The sequence below is a fragment of the Columba livia genome, chromosome 26, assembly GCF_036013475.1.
Source record: "Columba livia isolate bColLiv1 breed racing homer chromosome 26, bColLiv1.pat.W.v2, whole genome shotgun sequence".
NCBI lineage: Eukaryota > Metazoa > Chordata > Aves > Columbiformes > Columbidae > Columba > Columba livia.
In genome coordinates this window covers 3457744-3484844 of record NC_088627.1, presented here as the reverse complement: position 1 = coordinate 3484844, position 27101 = coordinate 3457744, and the positions used below count along the sequence as shown (strand labels likewise).

The window sequence follows — 27101 nt, the reverse complement described above, 5'->3', positions numbered from 1 at the left end:
CTCTCTTTCTCTCCTCTCTCTCTCTCTCTTTCCCCTCTTTCTGTATTTTTATAGACAGATTTTGAAAAGGACGTTGACCTGGCGTGTCAGACAGGTGAGGTCTGGGGACAGGGATGTCCCAGTGCCATGCCTGGGAGGGACAGGCAGCGTGTGCTGGGTCTGTCCAGCCTCCCTGTCCTCCCACAGGACCCCCAGGACCAGCTCTGACCCCCCCTCCCTGCCCACAGTGCTGTTCAAGGAGGTGAACACCTGCAACCCCGCCACCATCACCGGCACCTTGTCCCGCATCTCCTTGGATGGAGATGAAGACCCCAAACTCAACACCACCTCGGAGGGTGGCCTGGGCTTCTCCAGCCTGCCAGGGAACATCCCACCCCCCAGCATCCTGGTCCAGGTCCCCAAGATGACGCCCAACGTGGTGGCAGGTCTGAGTGAGCTGGGTGAGCCACCAGTGCAGCACCTGGAGACGCCGGGTCCCGTCTACTTGTGCACAGAGAGCAGCCTGCGGCCCCTGGAGTACGGCTGGCTGCGGGGCCCCCCCGAGCCCCCCCGGGAGAGTGACTACATGGTGCTGCCTCGCCGGACCGGCAGCCTCAAGCCCTTTCCGCGGGAGGAAAGCACCCACGTTCCCAGCACTGAAGAGGGGGTGCCCGGCGGGACGGGGCGCCCGACGGCAGAGGGGGATGCGTACCCCAGCTTCGTTGCGGTGGACCATGTCAATGTGAACTTGAACCAGCCCTACGGGACGGTGAAGGCTCCCTACGGTCTGCAGTTCAAGCAGCACCCCACCGTACGGCAGATCCTGGCCTCAGAGCTGTCGGAGCGCAGCCGCACCATGCCCCGCACTGTCCCCGGCTCCGCCATGAAAGTGGGGTCCCTGGAGGTGAGCGAGGGGCTGTGCCCAGGGACATGCAAAGGGGAGGGAGATCATAGAATCACAGGATGGTTTGGGTTGAAGAGACCTTCAAATCCCCCCCAGTGCCCCCACTGCCATGAGCAGGGACATCTTCACCAGCTCAGGTTGCTCAGAGCCCCGTCCAGCCTGGCCTGGGATGTCTCCAGGGATGGTTCATCCACCACCTCTCTGGCCAACCTGGGCCAGGCTCTCACCACCCTCAGGGCCAACAATTCCTTCCTCATGTCCAGCCTGAATCTCCCCTTCTTTAGTTTAGAACCATCACCCCTTATCTCAGATGTGTGGGAGGGAGTTGTGGAAGTGTGCAAGAGCGTGCACGTGCAGAGTTGCATGAGCTACCCCTGTGCTCGCTGTTCCTGCCTTTCCTTGGGGCTGCCTTCACCTCTGTCCCCAAGCTTGGCCAGGACCCCCATGTCCCAAACCAGGCTCTGCCCCCCACAAGCTGCATGGCACGGGCCTGGCATGAGCTTCCCTCCTGCCCTGCTCTCCCCATGTCCCGGACCTGCAAAGACCTTTCCCTTTTCTTCTCCATCTCCTCCCCCTGCTCCGGGTCCTGCCAGAGGAAGAGGTTGCGATATTCTGATCTGGACTTCGAGGTAAGTCCCGCCATGGCAGCGGGTGTCATGCCATGGCAGTGAGTGTCACCGGTGCCCACCGTGGGGTTGGGTGCCATCTGGGGACTCAACCATCTTGTCCCCGGTTCCCTCTGGCTCTGCCAACAGCTGAGCTGGGAGGAGTTTTATAACAACCAGGCAATAAAGAGCGTTGGCTCTTGATTAAGGCAAGAGTGTTGTGGTGGGCGCTGCCACTTGCTGGGGTGTCACGAGGAGGCAGGGGGACAGGGATGGGGGGGACAGGGATGTGGGGGTGTTTGGAGGGGTGCGGGGCTGTGCTGGTGACCACAGGCTCTGCCCTCGCCCTGCAGAAGGTGATGCACACACGGAAGCGTCACTCCGAGCTCTATCACGAGCTCAACCAGAAGTTTCACACGTTGGACCGGTACCGAGCCCCGGCTGCTGGCTCCTCCAAGGTGAGGTTCTGGGGGTCCCATCCTGCCCCGATCTGCTGCCCCACACCCCGCCACCTCCCCTGGGACATCCTGGGGAGATGGAGCATCGCCAGAAGGGTGCAGGGGCTGAGCACTGGGGCTTTTTCCACAGCGAGAAAAGCGGTGGAGCGTCTCGTCGGGTGGCGGGGAGAAGAGCACGGCCACTGTAAGTGCCTCAGCATCCCTGGGGAATCATCCCATCCCATCCCATCCCATCCCATCCCATCCCATCCCATCCCATCCCATCCCATCCCATCCCATCCCTTCCCTTCCCATCCCATCCCATCCCATCCCATCCCATCCCTTCCCATCCCATCCCATCCCATCCCATCCCATCCTGGGTGGGGCCGGAGGGTTACATACCCCTCTAGAACTGGCAGGTGGTGGGTGGCTCTGCCCTGGGGGTGGCTGCTGGTGGGACAGAGCCATGTGTCACCACACGCCATAGCCACTTGTCCCCTCTCCCCGCAGGACGCAGCCAGCCCCGAGGAGCAGCGGCCGCAGGCGCCAGCCGCGCCGCCCAAGCCGTGGAGCACGTTCAAGGCAATGACACTGGGGTCCCTGCCCAGCGCCCAGCGGGACCGGCTGGAGCTGCACCGTGCCGACTGGGAAGGCCCCTGCGCCGGGCTGGACACGGCCGATGGCGACTTCCAGACGGAGGTGTGACCCCCCCGCCCGCCACCACCGTCGCCCTGGGCAGGATGAGCCACCACGCTGGGTTTGCTCCGTCCCCCGTCGGTGGCCCAGGGGGGTCCCTGTCCGGCCGGAGCTGTCCCCACGGGAGGGACCGCAGCCGCCTCCCGCCCGTCCTCGCGCGGTTTCTCCTCCCTGCCACCCTCCGGACACGGGTGCGGAGGGGACACGTGTAACCCCCCCACGCTCACCCACCGATCACGCCTGCACCCCCCGAGGCAGGACCGGCCGTCCAGGCTGTCGGATTTTCGTTCTTTTCTACCGGGATGTTTTCTTCACGCCGTGCACCGTGTGCACGCGAGCGGCCGCCCCCCCCGGGACCGGGCTGCCCTCGCCTCCCCCAGGGCCCCATGGCCGCCCCCTCCCAGCCCTCCCCACCATCCCCACCCCACGGGGCAGGTGCTGTCGTTGTTGGAAATAAAAGTTCACTCTCTGTGGTGCCGTGGGGCCGCGGCCGCTGCTTCGTGCTTGGTGTCGGTGGTCTGGCCAGGGAGGGGGGTGGTTGTCACCCAGTGGGGACCCCCAGCCTGTCTGGTCCCCCCAGACCCCAACCCAGCAGGATCCTGCTGACCAGGGCTGAGCCTGCACCCACGCGCTGCCTCGCAAATGAGTGTCTTATCGTGGGAGCCAAGAGCGGTAAATTACATGGTAATTAATCTATGAGCAAATTAGTAACTTTGGAGGCAATTACCATGCAATCTGCAAGGGCATGGTGGCACGGGGTGCCTCGCGCTGCCGGAGCATCCCTGGCATTGGCACAGCCGAGATGCGGGTGTGCTGCCCAGGGCACCGATGTGGCTGCTTCCAGGGGGCAGGGGCCAGTACCGTCCCCTCCCCGGGGATGCTCACCCGCTGCCTCATCCCAGCTGCTGATTTTGCTAATGACAGTTTGCCATGCACTGGGGTCCCTCTGCCCCACACTTTGGGGGACACAGGGCCAGCTCCTCTCCCTTCCCAGCCAAATACAGCCGTGAGAGGCAGCGTCAGGATTTCCTGGGGCATCTGTTGGCAATTAGCAGCTTTTATTACTCATGGAGACGCCATATGCGGTGAGGGAATGGAGCCCGGGCGGGAGGCGCAGGCTTGTCCCGACAAGGGGGGATGGGGGGCCAGGCCCCGCAATCCTGTGGGTCCAGGCAGTGCCTGGGGTTGCAGGGGGGTCTGAGCAGATTGGAGAGCTCTGGAGCCATTTTCCATCTGCAGCTTCCATCTGAGCCAAGCCAGCCCCCTCTCTCATGCCAAAAATATTCGGTTTGGGGGGCGGAAGTGATGGAGAAAGGGCTCTGAGGCTGCGTGGCCCAGGGAGGTGCAGGGGGACGTCGGGCTTCGCTTCTCCCTTCGCACAGAATTTCCTCCAAAAGAGGCAAAAACTGCTGGTTTAATGCCACGGAAACAAACGGGCCCTGTCAAGCTGGAAAGAATCCCCGCGGGCTCTTTCCTTCCCAGCAAACGCTGGAATTGGGTTGGGGGGGGTTGTGCCCAAATTGGTGCAGAAATAAATGCTGAACTGCCGAAATCCTCGCCACAGGAATTCCCTCCTGTGTGCTGCGTGGGTCAGCAACCTACGAGCCAGCGGGGTCCAGCCGGCGTCACCCCAACCCTCACCCCCCAGCAGTGGGGCCTCTGGGGGGGGCCGTGCCGGCAGCACCAGGGAGCCCCGCGGTAACGCAACCGCTGCCGCATGACGCTCAGGCTTGGAGGAGGGTTGTCTCCAGCCCAAAAATTGCCGGGCTCTGCTCCGGCTCGTGTTTCTTGGCAGCCAATGCGGCTGTTTCTTGGAAGAGCAGCTTGTCTCCGCTTTTTCCGTGCTGGGTCGGTGGGCAGGGGCCGCAGGATCCTGTTTTCCATCCCCCAGCTCGGCGGCGCTCCAGGGGCTGCCGGCACGGGCTGGAGATAAACTGCTCACCCTTAGCAGTGTTGGGGGGCAGGATCTGGAGACACCGACCCTGTACCCTGGCACAGCAAGGGGAAGCAGGAACCCAGGTTTCCACTCCGTGACCATCCTGGGGACAGTAGGGTCCCTTTGTGCCACTGGACTGGGGACAACCTACCCAGGGGAGCTCCCTGGCAAATGAGGGAAACCGAGGCACGGGAAGAGCAGCAGGAGGCATAGGTGCAATGCCCCAATGCAATTCACAGTTGAATTTGCGGGCCTTGGGAGCTGTTGGCTGTGCTGGTGTAAGCAAGAGATCTGGCTTGAGAGGGATGAGGCTGCCCCTCCTCCCTGCTCTGCTGTGGGGTGGGTTGTGGGGCCCAGCTGGGCCATGGGGCTGGGCCATGGGGCTGTGCTGGTGCTGGGGGCAAGGGCAGGTGTCCCCCGCCCCAGGTCTCCAAACCCACGAGATGCACAAACGCCACTCGGGCTCATGCCCAGGGTTTGTTGCTGCTGGGAGGCCACAAATGAGCAACAGCTCGGTGTGAATAATCGCCCAACAGGAATTATAAAAGTTTTGTTATATTTTGTACCCACTTGCTTTAATTACCCTTAATTACCATAGTACGCAACTCGCAGGAGAATCGAGCGCTCTGTCACCGCATGTCGGGGGCTGTCTGCTGAATAAATGGCAGAGTCTAGCTGCTCTTCAAAAGCAGCATCGCTTGGTTTGCGCGACAGCTTATTTGCTGTGGGCTGAATAAACATCAGTTGTTAATTAGAGCGCGTTTATTGAGATGCATGCGTCCCTAACACACATTTGTAAAGCTTCAGTGTAAATAGATTCATCACAATTTGGGAAGAAAGCGGTTGAGCAGGGACCCGATGGTGACTTGCAGCACTGGGCATCCCTCAGAGAAGGGACACAGCGATGGGGACACAGGGACACCCGTGGCTGTTTGGCCTCTCTCGGACTCGAACTTGCGCTGTGGGCCGGTGCTGTGTGGGTGGAGGAGCATCCCTGGAGGGACATGCTGGTCCCCACAGCAACAGCCATTCTGGCTGGCGATGCCATCACCGGTGCCAGCACCTGGCTCCCCTCTGGTCCCTGGGCGGAGGAAGAGCAGGTCCTGTGCGGCAGCTCAGGAATGGGCTTCACCCCCAGCTCCAGGATCGGGGTGCTCCTCTCTTCCCTCGCAGGGGGTCCCCTCTTCCGGGCGGGGTACAGCCCCCAGGAAGTGGGACCGCGGGGTGGGGAGGGCGCTGCCGGAGGAGGCACCGGGGGGAGGAAGACGAGGAGGAGGGCGGGGAGACGAAGGCGGGCAGCGGCTCGGGCCCCCCCGGGTTGATGAGGCAGAGGGCGGGCAGCTGCCGGGGGGCGGCTCGGGCCCCCCCGGAGGGAGGCGGAGAAGGCGGCGGAGCGCCCGGTGTCCCGCGGCTGCTCCCACCGCGCCGGAGCGGCCGGACCCGCGGCGCCGCCCGCTCCCTCCGTCCCTCCCTCCCGCCAGCCCCGGGCAGCCCCGGCCCCGCCGAGCCCCGCGGAGGTGAGACCCGGCGCCGTCCTGCCGGTCCTGGGCACCGGGAGCGGGGCAGAGCCCGCGGGCGCGGAACGGGGGATTCCCCGTGATTAGTCGTAATTAATCACCGCCCAGGGGCGGGCAGGCTGGGGAAGGCGTCCCGGAGCCGCGGGGACCCGCCGGTACGGAGGGTGCGGGGGTAGGAAAGGCGAGGTGCAGGCGGGGAGAATGGGGTGCAGGGGGTGTGCAAGGAAGGTGCAGGGGGAGCAGAGGGGGTGCAGGAGTGGGTGCAGGGGGAGCCGGGAAGCAGCAGAGGGGATCCGGGAGCTGCAGGGGTTGTGCAGGAGGTTCGGAGCACAGGAGCTGGGGTGCAGGCAGGACAGAGCTGGGGGTGCGGCAGAGCTGGGTGTGAGCAGGACAGAGGCAAGGCCGCTGGTCACAAAGGTCCCAACCGCTGTGCATGGGGACGAGGGTGCAGGGATGCACGTCCCGCTCTTGCGGCGGCAAGCGGAGCCGAACGTGTCCGGTCTGTCCCAGCGCTCCGGCTGCCTGCAGCCCTGCCTTGCGTCGTGGCAGGAAGCAGGAGGAGGGATGCCAGGTCGGGGTGACCTCAGGGCCTTGGGCCACCCCAGGGTCCGCACAGGACCGGCAGATAAAACAGGGGAGAGAGAGACCTTCCTGGGGTGGGGGTTCTGCGCAGGAGGCACCCAGTTCCGCTCTGGGGCAGCCCAGCCTCTGCGTTTGCACGTTTGGAGTAAATCTGGTTGCTGGGGTGGGACTAAACCTGTGAATGCTGGGATGCTGGGGCTTGCCCTGTGTGCTTGGGCTGGGTGCAGAGGAGATGCGGGGATCCAGCAGTGGATGGAGGCCACGCTGACCCCCAAAACCTGCCCGAGCTGTGGCCAAGTGGGTCAGCATCACCTCTGTGAATTAGGCTTACCTGGGGGTTTCCCAGCACAGGTGAGCTTGTGGGATGTGGGCTAGTGCCCACCATGTGTCTGTCCCGCTGCTGCCCCATCTCTCTCCCTTGCAGGCAGCCGCCTTGGCCCCGACCTGCTGCCGTGGGCACCATGAGGGGTCTCTGGGCCCTCGCACTTGCGGGGCTCGTCAGTGCCTGCGAGGGGAAGGATCTGCTGTCGGCAGGAGGTAAGGGACACTGGGACCGAGGGTTTGGGGTCTGCACTGCTTGGGGTCCCTCCTTGCCTGCCCATGGGGAGAGGAAAGCAAGGCTGGGTCAGACCCAGAGATCTCAGGGCAGAGGTGGTCAGGGGACACGGCAAGCTGTGCCAGGTCCCCACGTGCCGGGACCGCACACGGGTGCATACTGGCAGCCAGAGCGGTGGCTGTGGACATCGGCTGCCTGCTGAGCGCCGGCCGCCCAGGCTGTGGGGCTCCACTCAGCATCCCGTGCAGGCAGGGGGCCAGGGAGGGCTGAGCAAGCCCTGCCGTGGGGAGCCAGCCCGGGGACACCCCACCATCTCCCCCGCCGTGGCCGAGAGCCAGGAACGCCCCATGGCCCAGGCTGTGGTCATGGAGGGATGGGGCTTGGCCGCACTCTGGCCGCAGGGTGCTTGCTGCCAGCTGGCAACGATGGCGGCACCATCCGGCAGCACCATCCGGCAGCGTGTGCGGGAGCCGGGAGCGAGCAGGGGCTGCTCTGTAGGTGAGCCAGGGCTGCTCGGAGCAGTGGCGAGGATGCAGAGAGCTTCTGAGAGGGTTTTGGCCTCCAACTGCGAGGTGCAAGGAGGTTTGGCCATGGTGCACGCCAATGGTAGAGGACTCAGGGCTGTCACCACACAGCTGGGGACAGTGGGATGATGACCGATCCCGTGGGGTCCCACACAAGGTGCCCCTGGCCATGGGGCTACTGTGCATGGGTCCCAGCGTGGGGCTGGCCGTGGCTCGGGGTGAGCTGGAGGCGGATGGTGGGGAGGAGCCGCTGGCAGCAAAGCCACGGTTGCATCAGTCTTTGCGGGGGTGGAGCAGTGGCTCAGATTGGGGGCCCAGGGGCTGCCGGTTTTGCCTGTGTAAGGGACCCCCCCAGCCAGTACCGTCCCCAACTGTCCCACATGGCATGGGCTCTTAGGGAAACGAGGGTTGGGGAGACACGATTTTCCCTTCAGGGCAGCACAGGGGCCGGGGGAGGCTCCAAAGCAGATGGCGCCCGGGGTGATTTATGCCTCGCTGTTCAGCCTCTGCCCTGCTGCAGATGATCTCACCGATCTGTCCTCAGCTACCACACGTGCCTGCGGGACCAGGGCCAGTACAACAGCCCCTGCTGCTGTGCTGGGGGTCCTTGGAGCGAGGGACACGTCCCTGTGCAGCTGCTGGCCGTGTGCGAGCAAGTGGTCAGCCTGGGGGAGAAACACCATGGTGGTGCCTGGCTCTGGGCAGTGGGGCTGTGGGGGTCAGAGCTGTCCCCCAGGAGTGGCTAAGAGCTGGAGAAGAGGCAAATGAATCATCAGCTCCAGGGCTGGTGTACACAGAGACAAAACAAATTCCTTCTTCAATACCCCCTTGTTTCCTCCTTTATCTCGCGCCTCCCAACATCTGGTAGCATCCAGCGGAGGTGGATTGATGCTGCTAAAGCAGTAATATATCAGTGGGGTTGCAAACAGCACCAGCATCCTCGTGATCACGACTGACACGGCATTTCCTGTGGCTCAGCCTCTCCCTGTCCCCTGGCCCGGCCCTCGCGCCTGTCACCTGGGGCCACCAGGTCTGAGGATGTCACCGGGATGGGACAGGAAGGCTGGCGGGCAGCTCTGGGTGCCAACTCCCCGCCTTGGGTGTCCGCGGCACCCGTCCAAGCTTCTTGATGCCGATTCCAGCCACGAGGCTGTTTTGAGGCAGAACACGCAGCAACTGGGAAAAACATTTCACCTGGTGAACTCGCTGTGGGATGCAGCTCTGAGCTCACTGCCCGTCCCTTCCAAATCTGGTGCTTTGCTCCTGGGGGGCTCATTGCAAGGAGCTGGTCCTGCTGTGGGAGCTGTATTTGCTGAATTTATGATCCCCTGTGGCTTCCAGTGGCTTTAGGGGGCCAGGGTGGGCTCCCAGCAGCACCCCAAGACCCGCTGGGGATTGGGGGGCTCCACATGGTCCAGCCCTTCTTGTACAGTGTCCCTGTGTCCTTGGGAACACTGCAGTGATGTGCTGATGTGCCTTGCAGGGGAGCCGTGCCCGCAGCTCTGGGACGAGGATCTGGTTGGGGACAAGTATGAGAACGTAACAGGTAAGCAAAGCCCCTCTTGCTCTGCACAGCCCTGACTCCCTGGGAATGGGCTCTGCACCCTGCCTGGGGAGCATCAGCCCTCGGCCCCCGTGCCAGGGCTGGCTCTCACCCCTCTCCATTCTATCCTGCAGGTTTTAACCTGATTAAAAGGTTCGACCTGCTGAAGATCTCCTCCATCAAGAAAGTCCAAAACCCACGGGGGCCGGTGGTGCTGAGGCTGGGCACTGTGCCCCTGGTGCAGCCCACACAGTGAGTGCGGGTTCTTGCAGGGTGGCCCTTGGTGACCAGAGCATCATCCCCACATTTTAAGGATGGGACCTGGGTGATGCTCCTTAGGCTTTGCCCTTAACTGGAGAGGCCAGGCAGCTCCGTGGCACCTGGGGGGATGCAGAGATGCTGGTGGTGCAGCCCTCAGGCTCCCCAAGCTACTTTCCTCCTAGAAAGTAAATCCCGGGCTGTGGCGGCTCGGCTGGGTCCTGGCCAGCCCTTATGCAACCACGGCTCTGCGGCTGCTCTGCGCTTGGCAGGCACTCACCGGGGTCTAGACAAGCTCGAGACGCTGCTCAGCTCTGAGCTGGGTTTGCTGGGGCTGTGGGGGGCTGCTGGGGGATGCACATGGAGATTGTCCCTCGTCCCCACCACCCCAGCACGTCCTGCCCGGCCGTGCCCGAGGCCGTGCCAGCGCTGGCAGGGATGCTGCAGCGTGGCGAGGTGGGAGCAGGTCCACATCCTCGGGAGCCACTCCTGGAGGAAACCGCTGCGGTTTGCACACCCGTCTCCTCCTGCCCGCCTGTCCCCACATCGCCCCGGGGCTGGCACATAGCGACGCCGGGCACGGGGCTCTCCCACGGGTGAACGAAACCCAGCCTTGGCTCCTGAGCAGGGCAGTCGAGTCCTTAGATGGCTTTGAGGTGGTGGATGCTCCAGGCTAGTGTTGCTGTTGGCCGGGTGCCTGTGGCAGCTCAGAGCCAGCCCTGGGGACAGGGTGGCCCTGGCAGCCAGGTTGTGAGCTCCAGGTGGGCACCCATGGGTGTCCCTCCACCCCAGGAGCCTCCTGGGTGCCCAGTGAGGACAGGCTCATGTCCCACGGGGAGCAGAGGGGACTGTGGGGTCCGGCCCACTCCCCATGCCCTGGTCTAGCTCCAGGCTGGTGGCTTGGAAAATTGCTGGTGTGGCAGAGCAGAGCAGAGCTCAAAGCAAATATTTCCAGTGGATGAGTGGCTGCGGGCAAGCTGGGCCGTCTGCCTCGTGTTCTGCTCCTGTTGCACAAGTTGGACGTGCCCCGATGGCATCTGCAGTGCCACTGATGGTGACAAACCGCTGCAGGACCCATGGGAGCTGTTAGGGTGATGCTGCCCATGGGTGCCGTCCAGGTGGGGGTGTTGGGGACGGTGCTGCCACTGTTTTTGGAGCGCGCTGCAGGGTCTGGCCACCCCTGATGCCCGTCCCTGCAGGCAGGTGTTCCCCCACGGGCTGCCCCCTGCCTTCACCCTCATCTTCACCTTGCTGCTGAAGAAGAACAGCACCGGGGAGCACTGGTACCTCTTCCAGGTCACGGACCAGCAGGGCTACCCCCAGGTACGGCCCCAGGATGGTGGGACACACCAGTGGTGAGGGGACAGCCAGGAGCTGTCCCCAAGCGTGGTATTGTCCCCTCTTTACACAGCTCTCCCTGACCCTGCACGGTCCTGAGAAGAGCCTGGAGTTTCAGGCCAGGTCTCCGGGAGCCACGTTCGTCAGCGCTGTGTTCGCGGGGACAGCTGTGGCATCCCTCTTCGACGGGCGGTGGCACAAGGTGGCGGTGGCCGTGCAGAGCCATGCCGTCTCCGTCCACCTGGACTGCGCCTCCATCTCCTCCAAGCCGCTGCCCCCGCGGCGGGCGCTGGCCCCCGAGGGCAATGCCTTCCTGGGGCTGGACGCCACGCGCGGCACCCCAGTGCGGGTGAGTCCCTGGGGGTGCGGGTGGGCTCTGTGGTGGAGTGGGATCCATCCCTGACCTGCTGCTCCTGCCCCACGGCAGTTTGACATCCAGCAAGCCCAGATCTACTGCGACGCCGAGCTGGCCAGGCAGGAGGGATGCTGTGAGATCTCGGCCAGTGGGGTGAGTCCCCCCCCCCAAATCCCCACCCTGGTCCCTGGTGGAGGTGGTGGATGAACCATCCCTGGAGACATCCCAGGCCAGGCTGGACAGGGCTCTGAGCAACCTGAGCTGGTGAAGATGTCCCTGCTCATGGCAGGGGGGGCACTGGGGGACATTTGAAGGTCCCTTCAACCCAAACTGTTCTATGATTCTATCGCCTGTTACCTGTCCCTGTGGCCAATGCAGGATGAATCCATCTCCCAAACCACACTGGCAGAGCTGGCGCTCTCAGCTCTCACCCCAGCAGCCCCCCCATGGCCCCCTTTTCTCTCCCATCAGTGCCTCACAGAAGCGCCCAAGACCCGTCGGCAAGCGGAGCTGATGCAGAGCAGCAACCTCATTGAGATCTCGCCGCAGCCCGAGGGCCGGGTCTACACCCGCTGCTTCTGCCTGGAGGAGCCGCTGGGCGCGGTGAGTCCCCGTGTCCCGCCATGTCCCCGTCCCGCTGTGAGATGCCCCAGCCCCGGGGTGGGCAGCGCTCAGCCGGGCCGGCAGCCACAGCGATTCAGCCCCTGGAAAAGCCCTGGCTCATATTTTCCACTGTGTGAGGGGAGGGAGGGAGCTGGAAGAAGCCAGACACCGCGGAGTGATGGGGGGGCTCCTGCAGCCCCATCGCTGCTCTGCAACCGCTGAGCCACCGGCTTGGGGCTCAGACCAAGGCAGGTCACACCCCTGGGTGCCGCAGACAGGGTAACCCAGGGATGCAAGGGGAGGTGTCACCCAGGGGTGCACAGGCTCCCATGGGTGCTCTGCTCTGTCTACAGGAGCCAGCGAGGACCTTGGGGAGGACCAGCCCAAAGGGAGATCCTGAGGAGAAGGTGCGGGGAGGTGGGAAGGGGTGTCCCAGCCCGGCTGCACCCATCCTGGCATGCCTGGCTCTGCTCCCCTTCCTCCCGCTGGTGCTGGTGCGGTGCCAGGACCCACCTGCGCCCCGGGCTGGGTCTGTCCCTGCTCCATTCGGGAACGTTCTGCTGCCGCAGAGCTGCAGGGACGCCTGCAGAAGCGGCCGCTCTGCTCCCCCGAGCAGGAATTGAGGCCCCACTGACTGCTGGAGTAATCCCAGCCGTGGCCAAGGGCCTCTTTGTTCCCTCTGAGCGTCTCCGGAGCGCTGCTGGAGCTGGGAAGCATCTTCAGCGTGCCCTGTGCCCCATTCCCATGTCACCCCATCCCCTGGGGGCTGCTGTGACCCTGTGGCGGGATTCTGCTGGGGACCTCTGGGGTGCAGACGGGGTCCTAGCTGCTGTCCTCGCCTCCCCTTGGGACACAGCCGGGTGACAAGCTCTCCTGGCTTTTCCCTTCTCTGCCACAAGCACCCCCCTGTGCCCACGGGCACCCCAGGGCTGGGGGGAGAGATGCTGCTGGGTGAGCCCCACAGGTTTGGGGTGCCCAGGGGACAGGGGCAGTGGCCACAGAGCTGTGTGTGCCACAGGGTTTTGGGTGCTGTAGGGTTTCGGGTGCTGTAGGGTTTTGGGTGCCATGGGTACAGAGCCGGTACAAGCTGCCCTCCCTGTCTCTTGCAGTGCCCGCCCTGCTCACCGCAGACCTCGGCAAACGTGAGTGTGTCACCCGGCAGCGCTGGCAGGGGGACATGGGGACCCTGACCCATCTGCAGGGGCTGGGCTGTGAGCTGGGGCCGGCAAAAGCCACCACAGTGCTGGCCCAGGGGTGTCACCTGCTGCTCTGCCATCACCAACAGACCCCCATGACCCATGGCTCCTCAAGGCCTGGGGCCCAGCAACATCTGGCTGTGGGGAGGGTCTCTGATCCTTTCCAGATGTGGGCCGGTTCCTATGGCAACCTCTGGCTGGAGGTGTGGGACTGATGGCGAGTTTTTGGGACCCCATGTGCCCCACAGGTCTCCTGGGGTGGCACTTGGGGACAGAGCGTTGGGAGGATGGGTGCCGCGGTGGGGATAGGTTTGGTGCAGTGTGCTAGCGGGACACCTCTCTCCTCTCTCTCTCTAGGTGACACTCGGTCCCCTGGGTCCAAAGGTAGGTTTGTCACCGCAGGACACACAGAGCCCAGCTCCCGCGCAGATGTGGCCATGCAGATGCTCGGCTGTGCGCGGAGCATCCCTGCCCGGGAGCCCTGGGTCCTGTGGTGGGCACATGTGAGGACACGGGGACACTCATGCCCTGTTTTGTCACCCACACGTCCCCTCTCTTGCAGGGCGGGAAGGGCGAGCGTGGCCCCCCCGGCATCACTGGCAGCAAAGGGGAGAAAGGCGAGCGTGTGAGTGTCCCCAGTTGTCCCACGCAGGGACCCTCTAAACTGGGGGTGCTTCCTGTAGGGGTCCTGCTGCCCCCCATGGCCCCCCGTCCCTGGCCATGCCGGGTGCAGGCAGAGCCCCTGAGCTGCCTCCCCCCTCCCGCAGGGCGCTGACTGTGTGCGTGCCCACCCCGGTGGCCCCGTGCAGGTGAGACCCCCCACCCTCCACGTACCCCCTGTCCCAGCTCTGCCACCCCCCTTCACCCCACTCCCTCCTCTTCCTCCCCAGTGTGCCGAGGGCCCGCAGGGTGAGAAGGGGCAGCGTGGCGAGGCGGTGAGTGACGCTGGGCGGATGGGGCTGTGGGTCGGGGACCCAGCGGTGCTACCCCAAACATTGTATGTGTACCCCAAGCTGGGGTGTGGGGGTCCAGCTCAAGGGAGGCGGTTCGGTGGGGTGAAAGGGGTGGTGGTACGAGACGGAGGGGGTGAGCCCTGCACAGGGTCACCCATGGGCACCTGCAGGGGGTCACCCATGGGCACCCACATTTCCGTGCTGTTCCCCCACAGGGGCTCCCCGGGGCGGCTGGTGCTGATGGGCAGAAGGTGAGTCCAGCCCGTGGGTCTCAGCATCACCGTGAGGACATCTGGGCTGATGGGATAAACCTGGCTTGTGAGGTGCTGGCAGAGGTGCCAGGACCTTCTGGTGCCAACACAAGAGATGGTACAGGTGACGTCTCTCTGTCCGGCAGGGCCAGAAAGGTGACAAGGGTGATGGAGGACTGCAAGGCAAGCCGGGGCGCCCGGGGCGAGATGTGAGTAGTGCTGGGTGGTACCTGGGCATCTCCAGGGACACTCCCTGGGGAGGGGGTCCCGTCACTAGACCAGCACCCCCCGTACTGTGCACGATGCTGTCACAGCACTGTCCTCTCCCTGCAGGGCCGGCCTGGAGAGATCTGCGTGGTGGGACCCAAGGGACAGAAGGTAGGTGGGGACGTAGGGGATGGGGGCACCCAGCAGCAGCCTTGGCACTGACACCTCCGTTCCTTCCAGGGTGACCCTGGCCTCGTGGGACCCGAGGGGCTGGCTGGTGAGCCAGGGCCTCCGGGGAAACCGGGCTCTCCAGGGATCGGCTTTCCTGGCAAGCCAGTAAGGACCCCTGTGCTGTGGGGCTGCGGGTGGGCGTCACCGTGGGAGCGGGCGAGGTGCCCCCAGGGCTCTGCTGTGGGGCTGGCTGGGGTGCTTGGCTAACACCGTCTTCTCTCCAGGGTGACCCTGGTGGCCCCCCGGGTCCGAAGGGAGAAAAGGTGAGTTGGGGCTGAAAAAGGGGTCCCAAACACCCCCACACCATCCTGCCTGAGGGCAGTTCAGTGTGGGGAGGCTGTGCCAGGATCCCCAACTAGAGCCAAGTCAGTGTTGGCTTGCGGTGCTGTCGGCTGGATGAGTCCCAGCTGGGTGGTCCAGGGTTTGGGTTGGGGGGCAGGAATGCCCCTGGGGTGCTGGGGGTCCTGCAGGCCGTGGCTTTCTGCCATGCAGGACTCAGAGTTTCCCATCTCTGGCTTCAGGGCAGCGCCGGAGCTCCTGGACCCGGCGGATCGCCTGGGACACCCGTGAGTACCGGGAGCCAAAGCCTGGGGTCAGGGACGGGTTTCTTGGCTCGGGGTTGGGGCTGCTTGGCTGGAGCGGTGGTGGGATCAGAGCCCAGGCACAGAGAGGGGGTTGGGAGAGCTGGTGGCCTCGGCTGGGGCTGGGACTGTCCCACGCCATGGCTGGTGTCAGGGGTTGGGGATGCTGGGTGGCATCACCTGAAGCAGCCCCCTCCCCTGCCTTCCTCCCATAGGGACCCCCCGGCATCCTGGGGCCAAAAGGAGACAAGGTGGGTGCAGCGTCATGGTGGTCCGGCGGGGGCACGGGCATGCAGCGCCTACAGTCACGTCTCCACTGTGGTGCCTGTGCCCTGGGCTCGGGGCATCTTGGGGGCCACCTCAAGGACCCCCCCAGCCCGGGGCTGCGTCTCACTGTCCCCACCGGGCAGGGTGAGCCGTGCGAGGTGTGTCCCACCATGGCCGAGGGGACGCTCAGTGTCACGGGGCCACCCGGCAAACCGGGACCCAGGGGAGCGCCCGGAGCACCCGGCAAGGATGGGGTCTCGGTGAGTCTGAACTGGGGGCGTGGCGGTGGACACATGGGGCGGGGGGCAGAGCAGGAGCTTGGCTCAGCATCCCTAATGCTCCCTCTTCATTTCGCCCTCACCAGGACAGACCTGGCCCTGCGGGACCCAAAGGGGACAGGGTAGGTGACATGGGGCTGAGCCGGGGGCTGGCTCATCCCCAGTCAGAGTTGGGGGGACACCGAGTGACATCCAGCCTGCCCTAGCAGCACCCAGCCCTGCTCCTCTTTCTCCTCCCCAGGGAGATGCTGGCATCCAAGGGATGAAAGGGGAGAAGGTGAGTGTCTGTCCCTCTGTCCCACCTGCTTGCTGGGTGTGCAGCCCCAGGCCCCCCCTGAGCCCTGTCCCCTCCCTGCCCTTGCAGGGGGACTCCTGCCTGTCCTGCGATGCCCGTGTCCTCTCTGCACTGCTGCGGGGTTCCACCGAGGCGCTCCAGGGTGAACCAGCACCAGGGCTACCAGTGAGTACAGGGGGCTGAGACCCCCCCGTTCCATATTGGAGGGGTTCCCTGGCTCTCCAGGGCTGTGCGGGTGCTGGTGTGTGACCGCACGGGGTGTTCGCAGGGTGAAGCAGGGTTCCCCGGGCTGCCTGGCATCAAGGGCCAGAAGGTGAGTGGCCCCAACGTCCATTCCCCCCTTTCTATACCCCCTGAGGGAGCAGCAGCAGCTGCATCCCACCATGGGGTTGGGGCAGCTTTGGCTTCCCTTGGGGCCTGACCATGACCCTGACCTTGACCCTGACGTCTTGCAGGGGGATGGTGGCCAGGAGGGACCCATGGGCAGACCGGTGAGTGTGGGGACCCAGGGGTGCAGGATCTGGATGCTGCGGGCCGTATTCTCATCTCTGCCGTGTCTCCTCCGTGCAGGGGCTCCCAGGGAACAAGGGTGATCCAGGCGTGCAGGGGCTCAAGGGGGAGAAGGTGAGCCCTGTGATGGGGACCCCCCTGGGACCCTGCTCCCTGCCCTGTCCCTGAAACATCCCCAGCTGAGACCCGTGCAACTCACTGCATTGAGACGGGGAGAGCAGTGGGGACTGTGAGCCCCCACCCACAGCGCCCTGGTGACCAAAGCCACTGGGATGTCCCCTCCACAGGGTGATTCGTGCGGGCTGTGTCCTCCCGTGCCGCAGGCTCTCGAAGGGGCAGCGAGGGTGCTGGCGGTGCCCGGAGCACCAGGGGAGCGGGGCCAGAGTGGCCCCCCCGGCAGAGCGGTGAGTGCCCCCCCGCGCTCACAGGTGACCATTTTAGGGGACACTCAGGCCTGACCCCTTTTTCCATTTCCCCAGGGCAGACCCGGTGACACTGGCCAGAAGGGACAGAAGGTGAGAGGGGCTGTGGAGGGGGTTCCAGCGGGGCTGTGACCCACCTGGGAAGGGGGAGTGCTGTGTGTCCCCCTGCCTCGTGCCAGCCTTGTCCCCTCTCTTTGCCAGGGGGACGCTGGCAGCCCCGGGGACCCGGGCACCCCGGGCATGGCCGGTGTCCCAGGGCTGGCCGGTGAGCCTGGCATCAGGGGTCCAGCCGGCCCTAAGGGCGAGAAGGTGAGACCCCCCCCCCAGAGTGTATGGGGACCCGCATCCCGTCACCATGGTGTCACCCACCCCCTCCGTCCCTCTCCCATCTCCATCTCCCCTCCTCTGTAGGGAGACGCCTGTGAGCCCGGTCGCTCTCCGCACGGGGACTTGTCAGATGTTATTGGCACCCCAGGAAAACCGGGGGCCAAAGGGGACCAGGGCCCCCCAGGCATCGGCCAGCCAGGCAGACCTGTGAGTGTCCCCCCTGCAGTGCTGTGGATGTCCCCATCGTGGCATCACACTCTCAGGGCTGACCCGGTGTGTTTTAGGGGAAGCCGGGGCTGCCGGGGGTACCGGGCCCTGCCGGACCCAAGGGGCTGCAGGTGAGTGGGGCTGCGGGGAGGTGGGCTGGGGGGGGGGTGTCAGGGCTGCTCACTGTCCCTTTGTGTCCCCAGGGTGAGCCAGGACCGCGGGGGATTGGCCAGCCGGGACCACAGGTGGGTATGCAGGCTGTCTGTGCCATGTTGTGCCACGTTGTGCCATGCCGTGCCATACTGTGCTGTACCCTGTGCCATACCCCTGCAGCTCCCGCACTCTGTTTTTCCCAGGGAGAACCCGGGAGCACAGGACCACCCGGAACACCTGTAAGTGGCATTTCAAATTGCCCAGCCCTGGGAGAGGGGGCACCCACCAGCCCCCCGATTCCTGCAAGTGGGGGGGCCACACCCCTGCAGCATCAGCCCCACCCCCACGCAGGCGGTGGCAGTTGGGTCATGGCCAGACCACCCTGGGGACAGTGCTATCACCACAGACCGCTGGGTGGGCAGGGGGGCTGCTGGGGGGTGCTAACGCTCTCTCCTGCCCCCAGGGCCCCCCCGGACCCCAGGGACCCCCGGGGATGGCGACAGAGAAAGGTGCAAAGGTAAGCGAGTGTCCCCCAGCCCTCCCTCTCCACTCCTTTCCCCCCTACTCCTGCTGTCCTTCCTCTGCAGGGATCTCCGGGACCCAAAGGTGCCATGGGACCCCCTGGGCCACCAGGAACCAGCGTCACGGGGCCACCAGTACGTCCTGCCCCCCAGGACAAGCATCACTGTCCTCCCTGGCCTCTTGACGGTGGCTAAAATGTTCTGAGCCCAAAGCTGAGCTTCCTCACCCTCCTCTTCCTCGCAGGGTCCCGAAGGGCAGCGGGGGCTCCCCGGGGTGCCCGGGTCCAGCGGGCAGCCGGTACGTGGGGGGATGGCGGGGCGGCTGTGTGGCAGCACGGTGCTGAACTGCCATGTCCCTGTGGTGCGGGTGGGGGACACAGGGTGGGGGACAGGCGCCACCTGCTAATGCACCTCTCTGGCTTTTCTCATCACAGGGGGAGAAAGGCGCCCGTGGCGAGAAGGTGAGTGGGGGTCAGGGTGGAGCTGCCCCCCACATGCCACCCTGTACCCCCCTCCCTGCCATCACCCCCTCTCTTCACAGGGAGACCCTGGGGAGTGCATCTGCTCCCCCAGCCCTCGCCAGGACCCCAGTTATACCGGGATGCCGGTAAGCACCGCGGGCACCCCCGGGGCCCCCCAGCTCTGCTTCGCCCCCCGCTGAACGCTCTCCCCCTTCTCTCGGCACCAGGGAGCCCCAGGACTGTGGAGCGGGATGTCCTGGCACCCGCAGCCGGGTCCGCAGGTGGGTGCTGTTCCCGCTGCGCTGTGCCCCCCGCCAGCCCCCCGCCCCACACCGCCTCACCCCCCACCTCTCTCCATTTGTGTTTTGGGGTGTTGCAGGGTCCCCCCGGAGACCCCGGTCCCCCTGGCCCTCCAGGAGCCCCCGGCCGCCAGGTGAGTGATGGGGTGAATGGCGATCAAGCCTGCCCAGCTTTTAGGAAAGGGCTCAAATATTTAAGCACTCTGTTTGGCTTTAGGGGATGCCAGGACACAACGGTTTACCGGGACTGCCCGGAACGGTGGGAGACCTGGTAGGTAGTGGCTGTGCCCATGTCACCTCTCCCCGTGTGTCCCCATCCTGCTCCACCCCGCGTGGGGACTGGGGCGAGGTCAGAGAAGAGCTGGGGAAGAGCCTGGAACACAAGTGTGATAGGGAGCAGCTGAGGGGCCTGGGGGGCTTAGAGGAGGTTTAGATTGGATATTGGGAACAAGTTCTTCCCCAAAGGGCTGTGGGGCATTGGAAAAGGCTGCCCAGGGCAGTGCTGGAGTCACCATCCCTGGAGGGTTGAACAGACGGAGATGAGGTTCTCAGGACATGGGGCAGTGCCAGGGGTAGGGGAACGGTTGGACTCAACAGTCTTGAGGGGCTTTTCCAACCAAACTGATTCCATGATCTCTCCCAGGGGCCACTGGCCGTCATGGCCGAGAGGAACATCGAGGTGCTGAAGGTGAGAGCATGGGACAGGGTGCCTTCCCACCATGGGTTGTGCTCAGGGGAGCCCCAAGCACTTTGGGGTCCCCCTGACTCCCTGTGTCCTCCCAGACCCTCTGCGGGGACTGTCCCCAGCTGCAGGCAGCCTTCGCAGCACCCAGCGGCGTCAAGGGAGAGGAGGGGGACGGGGCCATGCCAGGTGTCCCTGGCAGCGAGAACTGTGCCCGTGTGAGTATTTGCCCATCTCTGGGTGGGACTCCTGTCACCCAAAGACCCCTGGTCCTGGTGGGGATCTTGGGGTGAAGATGTCCCTGAGCATCAGCTTGTGTCACCGTTGTGCAAAGCTGCAGGCATTTGCAGGGCTGGGCACGCTCTGGGCACGCTGGCTTTCGTGCACAGCTCCCTCCTGTCCTGATGTGTCCCCAGGCAGGATGACAGGCTCGCCCCAGGCTAGAGCAGTGGGTGCTGAGCACCTGAGGGGTGCAGGATTTGGGGCTCTGTGCCCCACTGCTGGGGACCCCCAGGTGACTCCCGGGTTTTCTTCCAGTGCTTTGCGCAGTTCCCGAGAGCGGAGGAGGCTCGGGTGAGTGAACCGTGCTGCCCAGGGGCTGAGCTGCCACCCCGCTCCCACATCCTGGTCCCCAGAGTGCTGCAGGGATGGTCCCCACTGGGGCAGGACCCGCCACCGTCCCCCCAGGGCTTTGGGGAGCAGAGGAGGCTTTGGGGGGCGCTTGGCGGGGCTTGGCAGAGCTCAACTGTATGCAGAGCCACCCCCAGCTCCTGACGTGTCCCCGCTCCCCACAGGGTGACAGTCCTGACCCAGACTGTGTGGGTGACCCTGGGCTGCCGGGCACCCCGGGCATCCCTGGCGAAAGAGGCGAGCAGGTGGGTGCGCTCCCCATCCCCGGCACTGCCCTGCTCCTGTGGTCCCCCCACCATCCCAGCCCTGCCTGGTGGCCACAGGGATCATGGCTGGCCCCTTGGTGCCACCTCGGTGCTGGCCGGTCCCCTGTTCCCACACTGCGGTCACGTCTGACCCAGACGTTTCTCCCCAGGGCCCACCGGGACTGCGGGGACCCCCAGGGCCACCTGGGCCCATCGTAAGTACCCGGGGCAGGGGGCTGTGCGGGCATCATGTTATGGTCCTGGGAGGCTTGGAGCCCCATACTGCAAGTCCCCAAGGTGCCCAGCGCCCTGCCCCGAGGCCGTGGTGACAGGCAGGTGGCCAGGCTGTAGCAAGGCGGAGGTGCAGCACGGCATGGCTGTGTCCCAGCGAGGCTGAGAGGGAGGTGAAGGTGCTGCCAGCCCGGACGTGGAGCAGGAGCCTGGCTGGATATGGAGCCGCCACCCTGTGCACCCCAAGGGCTCAGCCCCAGCTCCCGGTGCTGTTTCCAGGCTGTGACCTCCCTGTTTCTCCCCTCAGGGCCCCCCAGGCTTTCCTGGAACGCCTGGCGCACCCGGATTGCCCGTAAGGACCCAGCACGGCTCCGCTCTGTGCCCTCTGTTGCTGCCGCTTGGTTTGGCTGTGTCCCTTGTCCTTGTGCCCCTTGGGAGCAGCCACAGCCCCCCCTCGCCTTCCACCTCATCTCCATCCTCCCATTTCCACCTCTTCCATCCCCACACAAGGCCTCGGCAGACATGGGGTCTGCAGGCCCAGGAATGATCTTCCTCTCGGTGTGTAGGTGACCTGGCACCCCTGCTGGGTGCCTGAAGTTTGTCACAGCTCTCGTGGGGTGGGCTGGGGGCACCGGGTGGTACCTGACTGCTGCCCCTTCCCTGCTGCCCCTGGGGACTCCCCTTGGGGAGCAAGGAGGACCCTCTGTGCAGCCGGTGCTGCCTGGGCTCATCCTCCTCTTCCTCTGGTCCTTGGCTACTCTGGAGCCAACCAGCCTCCAGCATCATCTTCATCTCATCTCCATCCTCATCTTCATCTCCATCCTCCTGTTCCCTCCTAGCACAAGGTGAGGTGAGGCTGCGCCGGCAGCTCCCGGAGGATCCTGCCCTTCCATGCCAACTGTGTCCTGCTCTTGTCCCCCCGTCCACTAATGTCACCACAGTCTGTGTGGGTCTCTCTGGGTCTCTGTGGGTCGTTGCTCTGCGGTGTGCCAGCGTGTCCTGTCCAGTCTCGACACCATGTCGCCCCACTAACCCACCCCAGCGGCCCCGTGACACTGAGCCATGAGGCTCCTGTGTGTTACCCGTGTCTGGCCCACCCTGGGAGGGCAGGGGGTGGCACCAGGCTGGAGCTGTGGTCTGAAGCGTGTCCTGGGCAGTGCCTGGGGGTGCCAGGAGCTGGGCACCTCATGCAGCACCTGCAGGGCTGAGATTTCTGTGGCCCGGTGGCACCAGAGCTGCCTATGGGTCATGACATGTGGCAGCAGTGACCTGTGCCTGGGTGTGAGCGTCACTTGGGCGCTGAGCCCAGTGCCTGTGGGTGCAGGAAGCCCGGCTGGGGGATGAGCGGGTCCCCTCGGTGCCTGGAGGTGCTGGGCAGGCTGGGGCTGTGGGCTGGTGGAGGTCACAGACCTGTGCCTGGTCCTTGTCCCCTGCGCTCTGCCCGGTGGTGCTGCCAGGTGGGCGCAGCCCCGGGGGGCTGCAGGAGACCCCCTGTAGCTCCTCTCTTCTCCCTCCAAAGGGTCTACAGGGTGATCGTGGCCCTGCCGGGCTTGCCGGAGCCAAAGGGGAGCCGGTGAGTGGTGTGAGAGGAGGGGATGGGGGGACACTGGTGCGCTGGGTTGGCTCAGCATTCGTCTCCTCTGGCACAGGGACCTCCAGGACAGCCCGGCTACCCCGGCGCGACGGGTCCCCCCGGCCTTCCCGTGAGTACCGTGGGAAGCCAAGCAGCGTCTGCCAGCCCCTGGCCACCTCCTGTGTCCCCACGTCTCTCCCTGCAGCTTGTTGGGGCCCCCCCCGCTGCTGGGGATGGGCAGCTGGGGGACCCCAGCGGGCACTGAGCACCATGTCCCTGCAGGACTCACTCCTGCTGCACCTGTCCCCAGTCCCACACATTCCCGGTGCCCTCTCCACTGCCCATCGGTTCAGTCCATCCATGTCCCCTCCATTTGTGTCCCCTGCTCCCATCCATGCCCCATGTCCCAGCCCATCCCCTGTCCTGAGCAGGGTCTTCATCTCCTTCCTTTCCCAGGGCATCAAGGGCGAGCGAGGCTACGTGGGCCCCCCCGGGGAGAAGGGGGAACTGGTGAGTCCCTCGGGGCCCTGCTCCAGGGGCAGAGGGGCTGGGGGGTCTCCCAGGTGCTGCCTTCCCCACGGTTCTGCCAGCCGCATCCATCTGACCCTTTTTTCCCCCCTTCCCAGGGACCCCCCGGCTTGGACGGTCTCCCCGGTCCCGTGGGGCCAGCGGTAGGTGCCCACCCCGCTCGGCTCCTGGGGGGCTGTGGGGAATGCAGGGGGGTAGGCTGTGGTGGCTGTGGGTGCAGCGAGGTGCCCCCCACCCACATCACCCCCTCTCTCTGCAGGGACCGAGGGGTGAGCGTGGGCTCCCGGGCAGCGCTGGTGAGAAGGGGGACCAGGTGAGTGTCCCTGAGGGGACAGGGATCCCTGGGACCCCTAAGGGGGCAGGATGTGGCTGTTGGTGTCCAGCTCAGCTCTTGTCTCTCCACAGGGTTTCCAAGGCCAGCCTGGCTTCCCGGGGCCACCGGTGAGTCACTGTGGGGTGTCCCTGGGAGCCAGCTGGGGATGAGGATGAGATGGGAAAGGGATGGGGTTGAGGATGGGAATGGGATGGAGATGAGGATGGGATGAGAGTGGAATGGGAATGACATAAGAATGAGGATGAAGACACAGGTGTGTCCTGTGGGACAGGGTGTGGAGAGCAGCCCCACAGCAAACGTGTTAAAATGAATCTAGAGGCAGCGAGCAGTGCCACCCCACACTTAACACCTCGCTTCTCTTTAGGGGCCCCCTGGCTTCCCAGGGAAGGTTGGTCCAGCTGGGCCACCAGGACCCATGGCTGAGAAGGTTAGTGCCACTGGGACAAGGCTGCTTTTGTCACCCACTCTGCAGGATGGCGAAGGGGTGCCTGGGCACAGCCCTGGCTGCTCCCCTGACCCTTCCATGGCTCTTTCAGGGCAGCGAGGGCATGCGCGGGCCCACGGGGATGCCGGGGCCCCCTGGACCCCCCGGACCTCCTGGCATCCAAGTAAGACCCCCCCCATGCCACCCCTGGGCACAGGACCACCAGTGTCACGGTGCTGCTGGGGAGTGTTGCTGGCTGGAGCCACTTCCCAGACACATGTTCCCATGACCTGGGCGGCCCAGGGCAGGTCCCTCAGGGACCCCCCCAGAGCCCCTCAGTGCAAACCACCCTTAGCACCCCCTCCTTGCCTCCACAGGGCCCCGCTGGCTTGGAAGGACTGGATGGCAAGGATGGCAAGCCAGGGCTGCGGGTGAGGCTGCAGGGCTCTCCTGGGTGCTGGTGGGGGCCAGCAACTCTGCAACCCCCCAGGACACCCCCAAGCCCTATCTCTTTTTCCCCAGGGTGACCCTGGTCCCCCCGGGCCACCAGGGATGATGGGTCCTCCGGTGAGTGACAGCCTTCCTTGTCACCCCTCCCTGATGCTCGGTGCCTGGTGTGTCCCTGCAGCCAGGACCAGATGTCCCCTGACCTGGGATTGTCCCCCCCCAAGCCCAACACTGAAAGTTGGGGTCCCCAGCAGAGGCTGGGGTTGGGGTCACCTGCCTCAGTCTGCTGGCAGGGACTGGGACCCCCACCTAGCTCTTTTCTCTCTACAGGGCTTCAAGGGGAAGACAGGGCACCCGGGTCTCCCGGGACCGAAGGTGAGCGATGGTGGCACTGGGGGACACTTGTGTGGCGACATCCCCAGGGACCTTGGTCCTGGGCCAGGGACTGCATGCACTGCACTGCCCACCATGTCCCTTCCTCCTTCTAGGGTGACTGTGGCAAACCCGGCCCCCCAGGGATCACGGGCCGGCCGGGAGCGGAGGTGAGCGAGGGGCTGCGTGGGTGCGGGAGCCCTGAGCCGGGTGAGCCCCACGCGCCCTCCCCTCATCATGGTGCCTTTCCCAGGGTGACCCTGGACCCATGGGACCCCAAGGCCGGCAGGGACCCCCAGGACTCATCGTAAGTTGGTACAGCAGGACAATGCCCATGGCAGCAGGACATCCCTGCAGCACAGGGAGCGGGGTCATCACCCACAGCACCCCCCAGCTGACACCCCTCTTTCTTTGCCCCCCAGGGCCCACCCGGTAGCCCGGGGCAGCCAGGACCTGCTGGCCTCGCTGGAGTGGTGAGTACTGCCCAGCTGCAGGATGTGGGGGCCAGAGGTTGCCCCAGTTTTGGGGGCCATTGTCCCCATCCTGTGCCTGTCCCCTTCCTCCTGCCTCTCTGCAGGGGCTGAAGGGCGAGCGGGGCTCAGCAGGGGAGCGAGGGCTGCCGGGGATGCCAGGACAGCCGGGACCCCCAGGCCACCCGGGACCACCGGTGAGTGCAGTGGGGGTGGCACAGACCCCCACACCCCAGTGCAGTGGGGACCTCAAGGACAGCACTGCGATGGTCACCGCCTCACCCTGCCCCACTTTGATTTCGCAGGGGGAGCAGGGACAAGATGGACCCGTTGGTAAAGAGGTACAAGCGCGGCCTCGGTGGGACCCAGGGCTGGATCGTGGCATCATCTGGCCTGACCACTGCATCCCCAGGGTGCCCGTTAGGGGGCATCCCTGCCACCCTGCTCCTCTGTGTCTCCCCAGGGTCCCCCAGGAAAACCGGGTACCGCAGGACCCGCTGGCCAGAAGGTGAGGGGAGAGCCCGGTTGTGCCACCGCAGCCATCCCAGTGTCCCCCAGCTCTGCTCGGGGCTGGGGATGCTGGGGTTCAGCCCTGACCCTCCACCTCTCCACAGGGTGAAGCTGGATCGCCCGGAGAGAGGGGCTACCCTGGGGAGAAGGGCAGAGCCGGCATGCCGGGTGGGCCGGGGAAAAGTGGCTCCATGGGCCTTGTGGGGCCACGGGGGCCCATGGGAGAGAGGGGCCCCCCTGGCTCACCGGGACCTGCAGGCAGCCCCGGGCTGCCAGGACCCCCAGGGATGATGGTAAGGAGGGGTGGCCGGGGTCCCTGTGCCCCCACGGCCCCCAGTGGTGATGTCCCCTCCTGTGTCCGCCCAGGGAGACGTGGTGAATTACGATGAGATCAAGAGGTTCATCCGGCAGGAGCTGAGCAAGATGTTTGATGGTAACAGGGAGAGGGGGTGAGGACTGGTGGCACCCTGGCATCGCCACATACCTGCCGGTGCTGAGCGTGTCATGTCCCCGCAGAGCGGATGGCCTATTACACCTCCCGGATGCACTTCCCGGTGGAGATGGTGGCATCCCCAGGCAGACCTGGTCCCCCGGGGAAGGACGGGCTGCCTGGCCGGCCAGGACCCCCTGGCTCCCCGGGGATGCCGGGACAGATCGGCAGAGAGGGGCGGCAGGGAGTGCCGGGCATGCGGGGTAGGTGCTGCTCCCCAGGGTGTTCCCAGTGTCCCCAAGGCATTCTTGGTGTCCCCAAGGCATTCCTGATGTCCCCGAGGCATTCCCTGGGGAATCACTGGGGTCTCACCTCTCTACGTCCCCTTCTCCTCCAGGAGAGCCAGGTGCCAAAGGAGAGAAAGGGGAGAAAGGCGTGGGGATGATGGGGGACAGCGGCCCCCCAGGACCCCCAGGTGAGTCCCCTCTCTCCCCGTGTCCATCAGCCCCATGCTGGGGCTTGCTGCCACCTGTCTTTTTCTCTCCATCTTTTCCAGGTCCCCAAGGACCACCGGGCTATGGCAAGATGGGCCCCCCAGGCCCCGTGGGACAACAGGGCATCCCTGGTGTTCCCGGCCCCCCTGGTGCCACGGGGCAGCCGGGCAAGACTGGGCACTGCAGCCCGGCAGACTGCATGGGCGCCATGCCCCTGGAGCAGCCCCTCTTCCAGCCCAAAAACGTCAAGGGCCCCTTCGGCTGAAGGGTCCCCCGCACCCCCCGCCTTTGCTGTTAATATTGTTCCCCCGCTGTGCCGGGGTCGTGCGTGTCCCGCGGGGGGTGGGTGTTGTACAGCTCCGTCGCGATCGGGAGGGCGGGTGGATCCTGCCCGGACAAATACACCCGTGCTGGTGCCCCCGTGCCTCCCGGCTCTTCACTCAGCTGCGGACGCGATCTCGTCCCCGTCCCTGTCCCCGAGGATTCTGGAGCCCCGACCCAGCGCACGGGGCTGAGGCCACCCCGGCTGGGGGAACAGTGTCCCTGAGCCCCCTCCTGCCCCGCAGCCCTGCGCCTGATTGGGAGGGGTGGAAACCCGGGGAGATCCCAGCCTTGATCCTGGGAGATCCTAGCTCTGATCTCAGGGGATCCTGGACCAGCTCCCGGGAAGATCGCTGTCCTGTTCCTAGAGGGATCCCAGCCCTGATCCTGGGGAGATGCCAGCCCCACGCCCTGGCTG

At 65.3% G+C, this 27101-nt stretch overlaps 2 protein-coding genes across 15 annotated transcripts in view; both read left to right on the top strand.

Moving 5' to 3' along the window:
- The window catches only part of ADGRB2 (adhesion G protein-coupled receptor B2), a 95078-nt gene extending 91969 nt beyond the window's left edge, over window positions 1-3109 (top strand). For all 7 annotated transcript variants that reach the window (XM_065041595.1, XM_065041599.1, XM_065041593.1 and 4 more), the window contains 6 exons: window positions 55-94; window positions 228-883; window positions 1477-1512; window positions 1842-1946; window positions 2077-2130; window positions 2436-3109. In XM_065041595.1, the coding sequence (XP_064897667.1) occupies window positions 55-94; window positions 228-883; window positions 1477-1512; window positions 1842-1946; window positions 2077-2130; window positions 2436-2630 (1086 nt within the window). In that variant the 3' untranslated portion in view covers window positions 2631-3109. The remainder of the gene's footprint in view (window positions 1-54; window positions 95-227; window positions 884-1476; window positions 1513-1841; window positions 1947-2076; window positions 2131-2435) is intronic.
- A 2751-nt stretch (window positions 3110-5860) lies between these two features.
- COL16A1 (collagen type XVI alpha 1 chain) lies at window positions 5861-26780 on the top strand. 8 transcript variants are annotated; one of them, XM_065041600.1, is made up of 71 exons: window positions 5862-6074; window positions 7081-7193; window positions 9220-9282; window positions 9414-9531; window positions 10737-10860; window positions 10949-11224; window positions 11303-11383; window positions 11702-11833; window positions 12187-12240; window positions 12943-12975; window positions 13387-13413; window positions 13592-13654; window positions 13797-13838; window positions 13920-13964; window positions 14198-14233; window positions 14380-14442; window positions 14567-14611; window positions 14681-14776; window positions 14896-14934; window positions 15193-15237; window positions 15468-15503; window positions 15663-15779; window positions 15884-15919; window positions 16039-16074; window positions 16162-16257; window positions 16361-16405; window positions 16548-16583; window positions 16663-16716; window positions 16890-17006; window positions 17082-17117; window positions 17226-17333; window positions 17436-17558; window positions 17636-17689; window positions 17762-17803; window positions 17915-17950; window positions 18175-18228; window positions 18299-18367; window positions 18477-18530; window positions 18667-18693; window positions 18774-18839; window positions 18921-18974; window positions 19073-19126; window positions 19210-19263; window positions 19636-19680; window positions 19776-19892; window positions 20212-20247; window positions 20469-20549; window positions 20720-20764; window positions 21088-21132; window positions 22300-22353; window positions 22430-22483; window positions 22810-22863; window positions 22980-23024; window positions 23141-23194; window positions 23287-23322; window positions 23580-23642; window positions 23752-23823; window positions 24017-24070; window positions 24162-24206; window positions 24417-24461; window positions 24575-24628; window positions 24712-24765; window positions 24881-24931; window positions 25036-25125; window positions 25234-25269; window positions 25392-25436; window positions 25543-25731; window positions 25805-25871; window positions 25955-26131; window positions 26266-26343; window positions 26425-26780. In XM_065041600.1, the coding sequence occupies exons 2-71, from the start codon at window positions 7118-7120 to the stop codon at window positions 26625-26627; spliced, it is 4851 nt and encodes a 1616-aa protein (XP_064897672.1). In that variant the 5' UTR covers window positions 5862-6074; window positions 7081-7117; the 3' UTR covers window positions 26628-26780. The 8 variants fall into 8 exon arrangements, with proteins under 8 accessions (XP_064897679.1, XP_064897672.1, XP_064897678.1 ...); XM_065041601.1 differs by lacking the exon at window positions 5862-6074 and adding an exon at window positions 6081-6229; XM_065041602.1 differs by lacking the exon at window positions 5862-6074 and adding an exon at window positions 6363-7007.
- Window positions 26781-27101: the final 321 nt, after the last annotated feature.

Coding starts and splice junctions, on each gene's coding strand:
- COL16A1 (XM_065041600.1), top strand. CDS start 7,118: ATGAGGGGTCTCTGGGCCCTCGCACTTGCGGGGCTCGTCAGTGCCTGC. Junction 17,559..17,635: donor TCGGCCAGCCAGGCAGACCT/GTGAGTGTCCCC, acceptor GGTGTGTTTTAG/GGGAAGCCGGGGCTGCCGGG. Junction 24,629..24,711: donor CGGGCCGGCCGGGAGCGGAG/GTGAGCGAGGGG, acceptor TGCCTTTCCCAG/GGTGACCCTGGACCCATGGG.